At 44.3% G+C, this 16482-nt stretch overlaps 1 protein-coding gene across 2 annotated transcripts; it reads left to right on the top strand.

Moving 5' to 3' along the window:
- Positions 1-239: 239 nt before the first annotated feature.
- On the top strand, positions 240-15995 carry zmp:0000000896 (caspase recruitment domain-containing protein 10). Of its 2 annotated transcripts, none has more exons than XM_056406556.1 (24): positions 240-329; positions 5156-5398; positions 6561-6698; positions 7465-7651; positions 8517-8655; positions 9566-9781; positions 9961-10080; positions 10216-10341; positions 10467-10646; positions 10728-10832; positions 11135-11171; positions 11257-11294; positions 11407-11495; positions 11588-11634; positions 11732-11852; positions 12378-12555; positions 12667-12790; positions 12915-13155; positions 13272-13338; positions 13426-13528; positions 14055-14213; positions 14350-14462; positions 14590-14705; positions 14961-15995. In XM_056406556.1, the coding sequence occupies exons 1-24, from the start codon at positions 323-325 to the stop codon at positions 15166-15168; spliced, it is 3102 nt and encodes a 1033-aa protein (XP_056262531.1). In that variant the 5' UTR covers positions 240-322; the 3' UTR covers positions 15169-15995. The 2 variants fall into 2 exon arrangements, with proteins under 2 accessions (XP_056262531.1, XP_056262532.1); XM_056406557.1 differs by having other exon boundaries at positions 11819-11852.
- The last annotated feature ends 487 nt before the right edge of the window (positions 15996-16482 follow it).

Here is a 16482-nt window from a genome sequence, read left to right on the forward strand (position 1 = left end):
CTTTCCTCTAAACGTGTTGATACAAGAACTCCGCTGAGATTTGGTGGTCATACTTTTTTATTTTTTTATTTTTTATTGCTATTTCTTGGATGCCGTTTGTCTGGTTGGGAGTTGACCGAGGGTGGAGGAGCGAAGGGTGCCACGGTGTGCGTAAAGGAGTACCCGTGCGCGCCGCTGCTCTCCAGTCAGATGGCGCTCACGCGCTCGGATCTCACTGCTGAGGTTCCCTTTTGACGCGTCTCTCTGGACCTGAACCACACCGAGAGGACCTCGTTCATTCGTTTGGGCTCGACTTCAGAACGGACCCCAGGAGGTTCGAGACATGAGTGGTAGGCTAAGCCAACGTTTATGATTTTCAGAGGTTTTATGAGTCGGTTGTTCACTTCAATGGTAGCGCTGTGCATAAACATTGATAAGGTCTGCAGGCCCGGCTCCCGGTTTGGGTCAACAACAACAAATAGACATGTATTTATTTTTAACTCCCACATTATATACCAGGTTCAATGTGGAGCATTGTTTTTTTTCTCCATATGTAAACTATCCAGTGGCAGTCTGTGAAAAGTGGGATTATATATGGCATCTATTGAAGTTGTCAATATATATGTCAATGTGACACCTTTTTGTCATCTTTTCTTTTGCTCAACTAACATATTGACATATAACAAATATATGTGATCAGGCATGTCGATTACAAAACGACATCTCATTGTTTCTAAAGTCCCAAAATGTTCAAACCTTCCCACAAGATACGCATATGGCCTTTTGGTGATAAATAACTCACAATGGTAGTTTTGTGTTATTATTTTCTTTTTTATTAATTTCACTCAAAGCTTAATTTTGCAGTGCAGATGTTTGTTTTGTTTCTTCTTTTGTTTTTACAATTGAAACCTGCTTAAATCGGCAGGTTGTTTCTATGTTTGTTCTTAGAAAAGATAAATAAAAGATACAGTACAGTACTGCTTGCGGTGTCAGGAGGAGGAGTTTGGTTGTAATCACATGAGAACAATGTCTCAGGAGACGTGTGTATGGGTCATGACGGAGATTCCAGAGCATCCAGACCTGCTTCGACCTGCCTTTACACTCATATCAGTCTCATCAGCTGCACAGAGCAGCAGGCGCCCCACTCTCGTTGGTAAACAACACTGCAACCCTGTATCACAAAAATTACGTTCCCCCAGACCTAAAATGCAATTTGCAGTTACGTTTGACTGAAACGTATTTCTCTCCAAATTACGTTTGACTGAAACGTATTTCTCTCCAGATTACGTTTGTATTTGACGTATTATAATAACAAATACGTCTCTGATCAACGTATCTTTGCCGTTTGTTATCTCTCTTTTCTACAATGCTGTTATGAATTGTAAAAAGCGTCCTCTAGTCTTATTTATTATTATGTTATATATGTTGTTTCGCCTGCGTATTCTGACAGCAATAAACGTTGTCGGATCATATGAATTGGCGTGAAGACTTGCTGCTGGTGACTCTCCTTTATTTTCTTTTTTTAGGTGACAATACATTAATTAAAACTCGTAAACTATCACCACCTCATCACCACCTTAACAGAGTCAGTCCCATACGGGTCAAATCAACTATTAAACTTGTTATAATAATGCGCATCTGTCCGTAATCTATACCATAAAGTTCGCATTTTAACCTAAAAAAAAGTGCGCTTCCTTGTTACCTTTCAAAATAAAAGTCCGATTTGTCTGTTAAGCGGAAGTAGTATAAAACGTCTATATTTATTCAAACAATACAATATAAAAGGCATACATCAAAATCAATAAGGAAAATGCTGAACAGTCAAACAACTCAAAACAATAAACCCTTCATGGGGTTATTTACAGGGCGTGTTTACTTCTCATCAAACAAAAAGAGCAGGTATCTGGAAAAATCTGGGAAATAATTTGGGAATTGTTAATAAAACATGATTTACCCTTCAACTGCCACTGATATGCATGCAAACTAATACATCGCTTCACACACACACACACACACACTGACAGAAACACATAGACACTCACATACGTACACACACACACACAGGCAGAGACACACTCACACACACAGAATGACAGACACACACAGACACACACACACACACACACAGAATGACAGACACACACAGACACACACTCTCACACACACACACTCAGACACACACATACAGACACTCACATACATACAAACACAGGCAGAATCACACACACACCCACACACACCCACACACACACAAATACACACGCACACACACGCATACTCTGCAGACTGACCTTTGACCTCCCAATTGTCTCTCAGATATAACCCTTCTGCTATATATTAAATATATTATATTTACCTAAATATAAGACTTTGAGGTCGTGGGGGGAATCCCCTCCAAAAGATTCACAAGAGAAAATTGTCACCGTGCCAATAACCCTTGTACGATCCTTAAAACCAGTCTTTTAGTTAATTTTGCACACTTTCAATCAATTTAAAGATCTGGATTCTTTTCAGATTCAAAGAGGGGCCTCTGAATATGAATACCCTACAGTTTTGGACCGATAGCTCTGAGCTAAGGGCCCCAAAAACAGGTCCAACGGGTCAAATTGGGTAAACATGTCAGAGCTTAGCTTTCTTTTCCAGGTTGTAGCCACTCCCAAATGGGGTAGAATACAATTGAAATTGTTCATATAGTACAAACATTTGAGGAGTTGTTAACCTTTGAAGGAAGGAATTTTGTTTTTCGGTTTTTAAACCCTTCCCAAGCAGGGATGCTAAGTGCTATATGTGGCCAGCCTACATGGTTGGGACCCATTTGGAAGGGGCTACAACCTGCAAAAGAAAGCTAAGCTCTGACATGTTTAGAAGAAAAAAAAGCTAAAATCAGCCCAAACTCACAACAGGGTCTCAGATTTGTTAAACCACACATCCTCTTCAAGTCCTGGATTTCAGACAGCCAATTAACTCTTGTGGGTGTTTCGGAGGAAATTTCACCCCATCACCTCATTGTAGGCTCTGTCCTGAGTGTCTGTGTTCAATTTGGGATTTCCAGGACTAATATTTAGGAGATTATGGCCATTTTTGCACTTGTCAAAAAATATGCAAATTTAAGAGAATAAGGCCCAATTTGACCCTTTAGACCTGTTTTTGGGGCCCTTAGCTCAGTGCTAGCTCAGTGCTCAGTGCTGTAGGGTATATCATATTCAGATGCCCTTCTTTGAATCTGAAAAGAATCCAGATCTTTAAGTTGATTGAAAGTGTGCAAAATTAACTAAAAGACTGGTTTTAAGGATCGTACAAGGGTTATTGGCACGGTGACAATTTTCTCTTGTGAATCTTTTGGAGGGGATTCCCCCCACGACCTCAAAGTCTTATATTTAGGTAAATATAATATATTTAATATATAGCAGAAGGGTTATATCTGAGAGACAATTGGGAGGTCAAAGGTCAGTCTGCAGAGTATGTGTGTGTGTGTGTGTGTGTGTGTGGGTGTGTGTGTGTGTGTGTGATTCTGCCTGTGTTTGTATGTATGTGAGTGTCTGTATGTGTGTGTTTGAGTGTGTGTCTGTGTGTGAGAGTGTGTGTCTGTGTGTGTCTGTCATTCTGTGTGTGTGTGTGTGTCTGTGTGTGTCTGTCATTCTGTGTGTGAGTGTGTCTCTGCCTGTGTGTGTGTGTACGTATGTGAGTGTCTATGTGTTTCTGTCAGTGTGTGTGTGTGTGTGTGTGAAGCGATGTATTAGTTTGCATGCATATCAGTGGCAGTTGAAGGGTAAATCATGTTTTATTAACAATTCCCAAATTATTTCCCAGATTTTTCCAGATACCTGCTCTTTTTGTTTGATGAGAAGTAAACACGCCCTGTAAATAACCCCATGAAGGGTTTATTGTTTTGAGTTGTTTGACTGTTCAGCATTTTCCTTATTGATTTTGATGTATGCCTTTTATATTGTATTGTTTGAATAAATATAGACGTTTTATACTACTTCCGCTTAACAGACAAATCGGACTTTTATTTTGAAAGGTAACAAGGAAGCGCACTTTTTTTTAGGTTAAAATGCGAACTTTATGGTATAGATTACGGACAGGTGCGCATTTTATAACAAGTTTAATAGTTGATTTGACCCGTATGGGACTGACTCTGTTAAGGTGGTGATGAGGTGGTGATAGTTTACGAGTTTTAATTAATGTATTGTCACCTAAAAAGAAAATAAAGGAGAGTCACCAGCAGCAAGTCTTCACGCCAATTCATATGATCCGACAACGCTTATTGCTGTCAGAATACGCAGGCGAAACAACATATATAACATAATAATAAATAAGACTAGAGGACGCTTTTTACAATTCATAACAGCATTGTAGAAAAGAGAGATAACAAACGGCAAAGATACGTTGATCAGAGACGTATTTGTAATTATAATACGTCAAATACAAACGTAATCTGGAGAGAAATACGTTTCAGTCAAACGTAATTTGGAGAGAAATACGTTTCAGTCAAACGTAACTGCAAATTGCATTTTAGGTCTGGGGGAACGTAATTTTTGTGATACAGGGTTGGTGTTTAGGTGTGCAACATGAGTCAGGCCAGTATTTTCATTCCTGCTCTCTGAGACACTGGCCCACAAAGTTACCTCCCCACTACAGTTTATGACCCTCCTGATATACAAACGCATGTTTCATCTATAAAAAACATCACCTCTTGTTCATTCCTCATGCAAACGCTCATTGGCTTTCAGCTAATCAAGTTGTCCTCCTTAAATGAGATCTGACGGCATTATCTGCAAACGGCCTCAAGTTAAATGTCTATCTGTCGGACTTGTTCTTTAAAGGAGTGAATCCCCCTCTGCATTCCTGAGAAGATTTCCAGCAAGGAGCTCCATCTCATTCTTTCTCAATTAAACAGATAAACCCAATAATCCTTTATTCATCCTAAAGAAGAATTTCTATTAAAAGCGGTTCAGTGCTTGAAAAAGAGGATCATCATGTATTGAATTTGAATGCAGAGGTTTGTAAAGTTTTATTGTAAGGATGCCTCGCATGTTTTCTTCTGATGTCTTATCTTTGCGTTGCAAAGCAGACGGACCGTAGTCCAACGACCCAACGCAATGGCAGATCAGTGTTAGGACAATAAATCTGTTTTTACAGCGCTCAAACTTCCTGAACTGCTCGTCTCCTGCAGGAGTCACAGTTTGGCCGAAGGACGTGGACGTCGCTCAGGAGGAGGTGCGGTCCTCTCCCTCCTGGTCAGAGGAGCGCTGTGAGGAGCTCTGGGATCGGGTGGAGGGGGTGCGGCACAAGCTCACGCGCATCCTCAACCCGGCCAAACTCACCCCGTACCTGCGCCAGTGCAAGGTCATCGATGAGCAGGATGAAGACGAGGTGCTCAACTCCACGCAGTACCCGCTGCGCATCAGCAAGGCCGGTGAGAGGAGGACGCGCTCATTTCAACACGCCGATACATCGAAAAGCAGAACACCAGCCAGACCGCTCAACACACCTCAAGCAAAAGATTGTTTTTATTTGACATCTGGTTGTGCACATGTTACCCGGCGGCAGTAGTGTCAGATCACGAATCTGCAATATGAAAGTTCACTTTCAGAGATTTGAAGCTCACAGTGGAGAAGATGCTATGAGCTACAATGAGGTATGAGGTGAAAGGGACGGGTCAACAGGAAGTTGGTTGTTGTATGGCCTGTTTTTTCGGTCGGCTATACGTTTTGGAGTCGTGATGTCAAATTTGAATCCATACACATATTTTTTGTGTGACGTGAGGATTGTATTATGTCCAATGCACAATGTAAATAAAAGTCCATAACTCAGTAAGAAGACAGGACAAGCAATATAGTGACAATGGCGTCATTATAAAAAAGAATAATGAGAATGTTCTAAAATAATTCTGTAATATTTTTCCTTCATGAGACAAATGATAGGAAACGTGTGAAGAGAAAACCGGGGGGCAATATGCAATGTGGCGTTCCCACAATGGCTGCCTGGAAGACAAGAACATGGTTGCTAGTTATGACAATACAAGTAAAACAGTGTAAATGTAAATCCCAGAATTGTGTATCTGATTGAGATCTATTATAAATCAACCTTTTTTTGGGCATAACATTCTTAAAGATAGATTCATCCGATGTGAGGTCCTGGGTCTGGGATGTCGTATGTGTACAGATTGTAAAGCTCTTTGAGGCAAATTTGTAATATTGGGCTATACAAAATAAACTGAATTAAATTGAACTGAAGAAAATATAGAAAATAGTATGCCATGCTTTGAAAATGGGAAGCAAAGGAGTCCATGCAGTGTGGCTGTTTTGCAAAAAACGTTCAACATCATGTCTGAGTGGTTGTGCAGCAGATGGGGAGAGAGGAGCAGGCGGGTAGAGATACATGTTGGAGTGAGCACAGGCAGGAGCTCAAGAAGGAGGGTATGAACAGCCAGTGCATACCTCTGTGTTTTCATTTATCATGTGACTCACGTCAAAGAGGAAGCTGTTTTGAGCTGGGACTGCTTTAGCTCTGATAGTTTACATCGGTTTATTGATAGTAATTAATTCCACAGTTCTTTTTCTCCTTTTATCGAACAGGTCGCTTGCTGGACATTCTGCGTGGTCAGGGCCAGCGAGGTCTCCAAGCCTTCATGGAATCACTGGAGTTCTACCACCCCGACCAGTACACACAGCTGACCGGGCAGCCGCCCACACAGCGGTGCTCCCTCATCCTGGGTAAGGCTGGCACAGGTGTGGACTCACCTCGGGACACAGAGTTGAGTTTGACTAGAACATAATCAACCAAAAGACTTTGAAAAGAGAAGGAAATATCTTAATGTGGAAAGAGGATTGTCTCGCGTACACTTTGAATGAAAAGACACTGTATTGAATTGGAAAATCGACTTTATCAAATAGACTCCATCACAAATATTTCAGGGACGAATATCCAGACTTAATTGTCATCTTGAGACTTTCAAAAAATGACTTTGCCCCCAAATAATCTATCACGGCATAGACATTCACATTTAGGATAAGCTCACAAACGTTTATGTTTTAACGGCCAGCAAATAAACCTGAGATACAAACACTTAAAAGGTGTTTTCAACACACTTAGAGCCAGACGCTCTGTGTTCAGTCTTATCTAGTAGATAAAGGCAACTCTCTGCAGAGCTGAGCACACACTCTAGAGCCCTGGAGTATCCTAAAGAATGAAGGGCATATTAACCAAGCAGAATGTACTGAAAGGCCTTTGGACATTTGGCGCTAATGGTCTGTAAGACAAAGAGCAAAAGAAGTAGAGCCAGTGTGGGAACTTGAAAGACAATCTTATTTTAAAAAGCTCTCTTGGTAGATTTCCAAGTTCACAAAGTATACACAGGGTGTTAGTGTTCCCAGATGTTTAGGGATTAAAGGAAGCCACGGTGTGCTTGTGAGTTCACCCTCTCCACACACACACACTAGCCAGTCGTACCCATGACCTCCACCCGTCTTCACCCCCTAGATGAGGAGGGTCCGGAGGGCTTGACCCAGTTCCTGCTTCTGGAGGTGCGTAAACTGAGGGAGCAGCTCCGAAGCAGCCGCGTGTGTGAGCGCCGTCTGTCTCAGCGCTGCCGGGTGGCGGAGGACGAACGCAGCCGCGCCGAACGCAAAGCTCAGGAGCTGCGTCAGGACAAACTGCAGCTGGAGAGGTTCGGCTCACTTCTTTTGGGGGGGGGGGATGATGAGGGAGCTGGATTTGGTCTGGAGTTTATGTCAGGCTGTAAAAATATAATCCATGTTCACTAAATTCATGGGTGAGAGATGAGTCGTGGAAGATCTCCGGCAGCCTAGAGAGTGAGATTCCATTTGTGTGGATTAAAACTCGTCATTTGACGGGCGGTCCTGAGTGCCGGGTGGGACAGTGCAAGGGAGATGGAGATAATCAACACAATCTAAAGATTTACAAAAGGTAAAAGTTCCCTGCAACTCAGGTTTTTCATTTTTAAAAATCCAAAACTCAACAAAAAGCATCCCGGGGTAGAAAGGGATTCCTTAAACAAAAAACGTATCGTGGCAAAGTCCAGGTTACTAAGACCTCCTCTTGGTCGCCTTTCCCTCCCGGCGTGTCCAGCTCCTCCTCGCCATGTGCTCTCCCCTCTTAACGAGCTTCCAAGCTCTGCCTCGACTAGGTGCCCTAAGCACCTGCAGCCGTGTGAGTGGTGAGGCAGTCTGGGAGATGTAGTTTGTGCAACAGCGGCCATTTTCTAGTGTGGCATCCCTCCACTACCTGTTCCCTTGTGATGCCACACTACGATGAATCCGTGAATGAGAAACTTTAATCACAATAAATTACATTTAACTGACGCTTTTATCCAAAGCGACTTTCAATCATACCCCGTAGGCACAGATACAGGTTAAGTATCTTGCTCAAGGACACATGGACTAGGGGTAGCACAGCCGGGGATTGAACCGGCGATCCTCTGATTGAAAGATGGACCCGCTAACCCCTGACCCACACTTGCCTAGTCACAGAAAGCACATGGTTTACCTCCCTGGGTGATTTTGGATCTCAAGGCTGCGTCAGGACTGGGAGTCGGGCAGTCGAGAGCTGGGCAAGCTGAAAGACAGACACCTGGAGCAGGCGGTGAAGTACTCCAGGGCCCTGGAGGAGCAGGGCAAGGCCTCCACCCGGGAGAGTGAACTACTGAGGCAGGTATGTTGGTTGGGAGCAGCATAGTGTAAAAACTAATCTGTACAGTGTATCATCAATGTATGTGTGATTCACCGCAAATCATAGGAAGTCACAGATATTGACATCGTGGAGATGTCGAACAGAAGACGTTGGCTGGTTTTTTAGTGTGACCAGGCCCACAGAGGATGAGTCATTCCCTACGTCCCACCACAATCCTCACTTTTAAAACAGATGTTACTTGAAATGGTGAATTTGCTAATAACAGTGATCTGCTCGTCCCCCAACTGGCTTCCCCCTGTCGCTCTAAGCTTTGAGGTGCTGGTTCAGGGGTTGTATGCGTGTGTGTGTGTTGTTCACATAAGTCAAAAAGTATTAAACCGAATCGCATCAAATTTGGTGGGATGATTGGTTAATATCCGGGGACCATTTGATTATATGTTGGGATCGATCGGGTCAAAGGTCAAGGTCAAGCTTATGAAAAAGGTCAAAATCTTCTTGAATCGCATGAAATTTGGTGGGATGATTGGTTAATATCCGGGGACCATTTGATTATATGTTGGGATCGATCGGGTCAAAGGTCAAGGTCAAGCTTATGAAAAAGGTCAAAATCTTCTTGAATCGCATGAAATTTGGTGGGATGATTGGTTATTATCCGGAGACCATTTGATTAGATTCTGGGATCGATCGGGTCAAAGGTCAAGGTCATGAAAAGGTCAAAATCTTCTTTTTACCATAGCGCGGTCAATTTATATCCAATTGGCATGCAACTAATGCCAAAATGTTCATAATTCAATGCCCAATCTTGTGATATGCGAAGGTATGCACTCTACCAAGTGCCCGTTCTAGTTTATACATGTTTTACAGCATAACAATCGGCTGGTGTTGACATGGTATGTGTGATAATAAGCTGCTTTGCTTGGTCTCCATCCAGGTGGAGGAGCTCAGGTCCAGGTTGACAGAGGCAGACCAACAAGCAGTCGATCCTCCAGGGAGCACCGCGCCAGCAAAGAGAAACAGTTTGCTTCTTCGTGGAACAAATGGTTCTCCACCTGCTTTGCCGGAAAAGCAGCTGCGCCGCACTGAAGTCCACAGAGCTGAGAATACAGGAAGTCAGACGAGGAACTTGGTTCCTTCCACCGGAGTCATCGTATGTTTTTAAATCTACATTGTTTATCGTCTGAAAGCACATTTGCTGTTTCCTATTGTGTCAATCTCACTGCTTTTTCCTCTTAATTTGTCCCTCGGTAACAAAGATGTTGCACACTCTTTCTAGTGAAGTTTCCATGTTTTATGTCGTCAACATGTGCTTTCTGTTGTTTACCTAAGGCTCTGATGGATATCCTGCAGCAGGACCGCAGGGAGGCTGCAGAGCAGAGGCAGGAGCTCTGTGATGTCATCACCAGACTACAAGGAGACCTACAGAGCACCGAGGAGCACTGGCACAAGGTGTCACAAATGATCCTTCAGATTATATTTGTTTTACTCCATTAAAAAGGGTTTGATGCAAAGCCAAAGTTGGTGTTGAATGTTTGTTTTTTTCTGCCTTTGAATATTGGTTGTAACGATACACTGTGTTTGTAGCTGGAGTCCCAGTGCGAGCAGCTGCAGCTGAAGGTGAGGACTCTCCAGCTGGACTGGGAGACTGAACAGAAGAGGAGCGTGTCCTATTTCAACCAGATCATGGAGCTGGAAAAAGAGAGAGACCAGGTCAGTGTGAATGGACGCCCGACCAACTCGAGCCAACTTTTATCTGTCGTGTGTTGCAGTTGGAAATCCACAATCTCAGCTCCCCTGACTCAACAGTTTTTCCCACCATGCAAACCTTTCGCCAGGCTCTGCGTAGTCGAGACAGCCTGCAGATGGAGTACACCGACTGTCTGCTGGATAAGAACCGTCTGCGCAAACGCATCGCAGAGCTGCAGGCCGACCTGGAGCAGCAGCAGAGGGAGCTGCAGAGAGAGAGGGAGAGGAGCCGGGAGCAGCTGCAGCAGAGCAGCCCCAGTCTGCACTGTGTGAGTCCAGGCGGCAGCTGAGGGCTCCAGCGCCGTCTCCCAACCACACGGCACTTCATACTATTCCCCGTGTTCCCCCAGTCCCACCTGTCCCTGTGCAGTGAGGACCAGTGCTACGGCCCCTGCTGTTCCCTCGGCTTGGACCTGAGACCCCAGGCCAACGGCACACGCCCGCCGCTACGAAAGGTCGTCCAGAACTAATGCTCTTACTCACATTCACAGGCGTGGAATCACCGTCACGGTGCTGACGACTTACTTGTCTGCCGCCCCCACAACTGTGTTGGCGGCGGCGGCAACACGTTTTCACGTTGTCTTTGCGGCGTGCAAGGAATGTAAGGAATGTAGCTTTTGGTCTGGAAAGTGAATTCAGCTCATTGTTGAGAGAGTTTGAGTGTCGTAGATTCCTGTGCAACCCTCACCGTGTTAGCACCTGCACAAGCCCTCTAGAGCTGTAAGGCAATTGTTCTCTCGTGTTCTCTGTGCCACAGACGCCCTCGAGTGGCCATGCCAATGACAACTCTGGGGGTAAGTTGTGTGCACGGACACCTGGTGGAGGATTCTCACGTTGCACAGAGCGCTTGTACGTGAGGGCTTTATTTCTCCTCCACAGATTCCCGCTCCAACTCAGAGGAGTATCTCTTCTCGTCAGTGAGTAACCAAACGCTGCTCTTTAACAAACACGGGAAGGAAAGAACAAAAGAGACCTGAGGAATAAAGGAGTGAGAATCGGTGTGTTTCGTAACGACCTCTCTACCCTCAGGCAGAGGACAGCGAAAAAGAAATAAATCGACTCTCTACGTTTCCCTTCCCACCGTGTATGGACTCCATCAACCGGCGATTCAACACCGAGTGAGTTCATCACATCACCATACACAACGTCAGCCGGCTCTAACCAGCTGCATTTCATCCTTAATAACGTCCTTTTCGTCTGCTCTCAATAGGTTTGACTTGGACTCGTGGGGCAGTGATGAGAATGATAACATGACAGGTATTTTCCATTCAGTGACATCAATTCTGGTCGTGCTTCCTTTCACATCCTTCATATGATGTGACTGAAGTTACGAGGCTTTGGTGTGTTTTTTTAGGTGAACAGAGTGAACCTTCTTTGTGGGATTCGATGAACTCCTTACACTCTCATCTCTTCCCCCCTGACCTGGTCAACCTGCATGCAGCCTCTTCACAGAAACCCGATCCGACTGTTTCCAGGTACATCGTCGAGGATTTAACCGCTATCCACGACAGCCACGAGAAACATCGTTGTGCACTTGGACGTGCAGTGTGTGATGGCTTCCTGCTTAATAACCAATGAAACTTATACACTGCTCACAACTGACAGCCTCCTAGATACGTATGATGGTTGATTTGACAAAGTCAAGGCCTGAGTATTGGCCCCATAGCCCTTACATGACTGTCACTCAACTGCACGGCCTGAATCTTATATGTGGAATCCTCAAAATACAAACACAAAAATTATTTCTCGTAGCTACAATTTCACAGAACTTGGTGGTTAACATAATTAGGAATGGGATTCAACGGTTTAAAAAGGTTTAATACTGGAAGAGCAAATATTCATAAGACACACAACATGGCACAAAACAAGCAGAAAAGTTAACTCTTGTATTATTTCGAGTGAATAGACGAGAGGAGTTGCACTGCTCTCTGCCAGCTCTTTGACTCATGCACACGTCACGCCCTCCTCCTCTAATGCTGCCCGCCCCCGTCACCTCTCAGGACACCCTCCCGCTCCCCATCCACAAGCCCCCCCCTCTCCCCAAAGCACAGGAGAGCCAGTCTCGCTGACGACATTACGATAGTCGGAGGAACACAAACGGGGATCTTCGTCAGTCACGTGAGAGCTGGTTCCCCAGCTGAATTATGTGGACTGAAAGAGGGCAGCGAGCTGCTGGAGGTGTGTGTGTGTGTGTGTCTGTATAGTTCATAAATCATGTGTGAGCATTGTGTTCATAAAGAGCAGCTGTGCTTCAGCTCTTGCTTATATGTTTCTCTGAATGTCGTCCAGCTGGAGAGGGTTCTGTTTGGGGGGGGCAGCGTGCTGCTGGCCCAGTGCACTGCTGAGGTCGCCCACTTTTCTCTGCAGTGGTGGACTGAGCCTTCATCGCTCAAATACCGGAGCAACCCAGAGGGTGAGTCCGCTATTTCTATGCCGGAGAGTTGACATGAAACGATAACACTGTATGGATTCTTAAAACCTTCATTCATGTCAGTGAGCGGAGACTAAGCGTACCCCTCCATGTTTCCTGTCCTCAGCATACTCCGAGCTGTGCTCCCACCTCTCGTCGCCCACTTGTATGGGCGCTGACTCCTTCTATGTGCGTGTTAATCTCAACATGGAGCCTCGCGGTGACCCACCGTCTCTGGGTGTGTCCTGTGACGACGTGATACACGTCACAGACACACGGTACAATGGGAAGTACCATTGGTACTGTTCGCTGGTGGACCCACACACCGCCAAGCCCCTGCAGGCAGGAACCATGCCCAACTACAACAGGTACGCCAGTTGGACCTTGATTGGACTGCAAACTAATTTGTTTATTTATTTACATTGTTATTATAATACAATATAAGTACCGTCTATCGATGACAAAGACATATTTTCCACCTCAGGGCACAACAGTTGTTACTTGTTCAGCTTCAAAAAATGGCCCTGGAGCAGAAGGACTTCAAGAGAAAGGTCAGTCTGCTCTTATTGGAATGACGTGCGCTAATGACATAACCGGCTACATTACATGTTTATTCTTCTCCATTTTCCGACATGTAGTTCTTGAAGAAAGCATCCGGACGTGTACGACTGGTCAAGGCCGTGGACCCCAGTTGCCGTGGGATTGGTTCCACACAGCAGGTCCTTTACACACTCAGCAAACGTAAGATCCAGCCAGTGTTGTCACGACTCAAAAAACAGGACCCAAAAGCACGACTCCAAAGTTCAAGGCAATCAAAAGGGTTTATAAAAAACAGAAAATCACAGCTATGCTGGAAAAAGACTTGAACAAAGTACAAAACTAAATCACAACTATGCTGGAAAAGTAAACCAGGACAAAAGACTACACAATCAAGAACGATCAGGACAAGACAAGAGACAAGACACAGGTAGACACAGGCTTAAATACATGAGGAAATGGGGAACAGGTGGACACAATCAGGGGTGGAGCAGACAATCACACTAACGAGGAAACACCGGGGCAGGAAATAAAGTTTATGAAATGAGAGAGGACAGTTACTACAAAATAAAAGCAGACATGGAAAACAGGACTTAAACCTAAAACTTAACATAACCGACGAGACATGACAAGTGTTCCCAGAATGCAACACCAAATCTGCGTAATTCTTCTTTTTCTTCTTCTAAAAGCCGGGCATTAATGTTACCTTCACGTGTGCCCGTCCCCTCAGGTCACGAGGAGCACTTGATCCCGTACAGTTTGGTGCAGCCGGTGCAGGTTGAGGCGAAGCGGCCGGTCATCTTCACCCCCTCTCTTCTGTCCCGCGGTCTCATCGAGAGGCTGCTGCAACCAGCAGAGTCTGGATTGAAGTTCAACACCTGCTCACCGGGTATGCGCACAGCACACACACTTGTTCATGTCCCAAACAACGACAGACCGGGTGAACAAAAATGTGGATGATTCCTCATTTGACCGCGGCGTGATTCACCAGTCTCCTCTTTCCCCTGTTTCCCGGTGGTTTGCAGAGCCTGTCCAGGCTTCAGAGAGGCGGGACAAGAGAGTGTTCCTGTTGGATGCCAGCAGGCCAGAGACGGCTCTGGGAATACGGCTGCAGTCAATACAGGACGTCGTCAGCCAGGTAATTAAAAAAACACAGACAAAATAATCTCAAGGCACAAACATCCCAAGTCTCTCTCAAGGAAAAGTAAGAAGAGTGATTAATTTTTCAAATGATAATACATGCACCACCTCCCTCTTTGTCTCAGGACAAGCACTGTCTGCTGGAGCTGGGGCTTCCCAGTGTGGAGGGCTTATTGAGACAGGGGGTGTACCCTATTGTCATTCACATCCGCCCAAAGAACAAAAAGAACAAGAAGCTGAGGTAATTGGTTGGCAAGTCCAGTGAATCCAGTGTAACAGAGAGTATTAGATCATAGCAGCATGATAGTACAGCAGTCAGACTCGTGCAGGTTCACCACACACTTCACGCCATTGTAGGGTACATTTGCATTTTTCTGTGTGCTGTTTTCTTACCATACAGATATACAAAAGTATATCGTTGTTGTTTTGTTGTTTTATAGAACTTAAAGTGTTTTCCCCTACCTTGCTGTGTATGACGCTCTAACACTTGACATAGGAAGTTTTTTCCGCGGTGTGGGGAGGACAGCGTCATGGAGGAGGTGTGCCAGGCTGAGGAGCTGCAGCTGGAGACACTGCCCCTGCTCCACTACACCCTGGAGCCCAGCACATGGAGCTGTACTGATGAGCTGCTGGCAGCCATACGTAATGCCATCCACAGCCAGCAGAGGGCAGTGGCCTGGATCGAACTGGATCGGCTGCAGTAGAAGGGAGAACCAGCATATTTATGTTCATTCATGCAAACTACAAAACTAGATTATCTTTGCTATGAATCAAGAAGCTGGCAGCTGATGGCAGATGACACAGCCAGGTTTCTGGAGATGATTAACATTCAGATCATCATACTATTCCAAGGGAGTCGAACAATATACTTCAGGATTTACTTGGAATCCTAATACTTTTGAGGAATTCTCATCTATGTAGTCAAGCTGGATTTATTACAATGGGAGGATAGGAAACGCATTAAAAAACTAAAACAGATTTGACCCACATATGGAAGGTACGGAGCATTACAGTCGTAATAATGTAGCTGTTTTTATCAATATGAATTATTCCATGTTACGTGTTTCCATTCAGGTGTATTACACAAGGTGCTAATTGTTTTAAGCATGTTTATGGGTATACAGTTGTGTTGTGGGAAATTTAAGCTGTGAGAAAAAAAAGACTAAATATAGGTCAAGGGGATTGCAACATGTTGGAAGCAGGGAGGTAGTGAGGGTGCTTATCTGCTTATCCACATTTTGCATTTGGAATAAATGTGTCCTTTTTGGACTAACATAAGGTTTGAGATGTACACTAAATAAACAGTTCATACTTAAAAGTATAACATTGGCATAACTAATTATATGAACAGTTTTTAAAGAGATTTTTGTTTAGGTGGGATGTATGACAAAGCAAGAGCTGCATTTATTTACAATACACTAAACAGCGGAAGCTATAATTAAGTTGCAAACATTGCTTTGTTTTGTACTGCTAAAAATATTTTATTATTTTATTGTGTTACCAGTTTAAAAAATAAATGTATATGAAAATATATGATGTCTTGTACGATCAATTACACAACGGACTTGTTCTAATGGTTGAAGCTTTTATTGAAATAGTAAAACAGCGCAGCAGTGCAGTAGATTCAATGAGGAAATAAGAAGACTATTAATAATCTGAAACAAATAATGTATACCAAGTTATCCAAATGCAATTGCACTAGACTAGACAATATATTTTGTATTAATTCCCACGATAAGGAGCACTATATGTTGCCATTCAAAGTAACCAAAACGGCCACTGGAGCATTATCAAACATTAGCAACAGAGTTTGGAAACCCTTAAAGCTGTTTGGGCAAGGATTTTCAATCATCTGTTGTGAAAAATACAAATGCATCATTTCTCATGAATCCAAACCATCCATCCATCCATCATCAATACCGCTTATCCTCATTAGGGTCGCGGGGGCGCTGGAGCCGATCCCAGCTGACATAGGGCGAAGGCAGGGGACACCCTGGACAGGCCGCCAGTCCATCGAG

The sequence above is a fragment of the Pseudoliparis swirei genome, chromosome 23 (assembly GCF_029220125.1).
Source record: "Pseudoliparis swirei isolate HS2019 ecotype Mariana Trench chromosome 23, NWPU_hadal_v1, whole genome shotgun sequence".
NCBI lineage: Eukaryota > Metazoa > Chordata > Actinopteri > Perciformes > Liparidae > Pseudoliparis > Pseudoliparis swirei.

Coding starts and splice junctions, on each gene's coding strand:
- zmp:0000000896 (XM_056406556.1), top strand. Junction 10,342..10,466: donor TGGAAAAAGAGAGAGACCAG/GTCAGTGTGAAT, acceptor ACCTTTCGCCAG/GCTCTGCGTAGTCGAGACAG. Junction 13,339..13,425: donor AGAAGGACTTCAAGAGAAAG/GTCAGTCTGCTC, acceptor TCCGACATGTAG/TTCTTGAAGAAAGCATCCGG.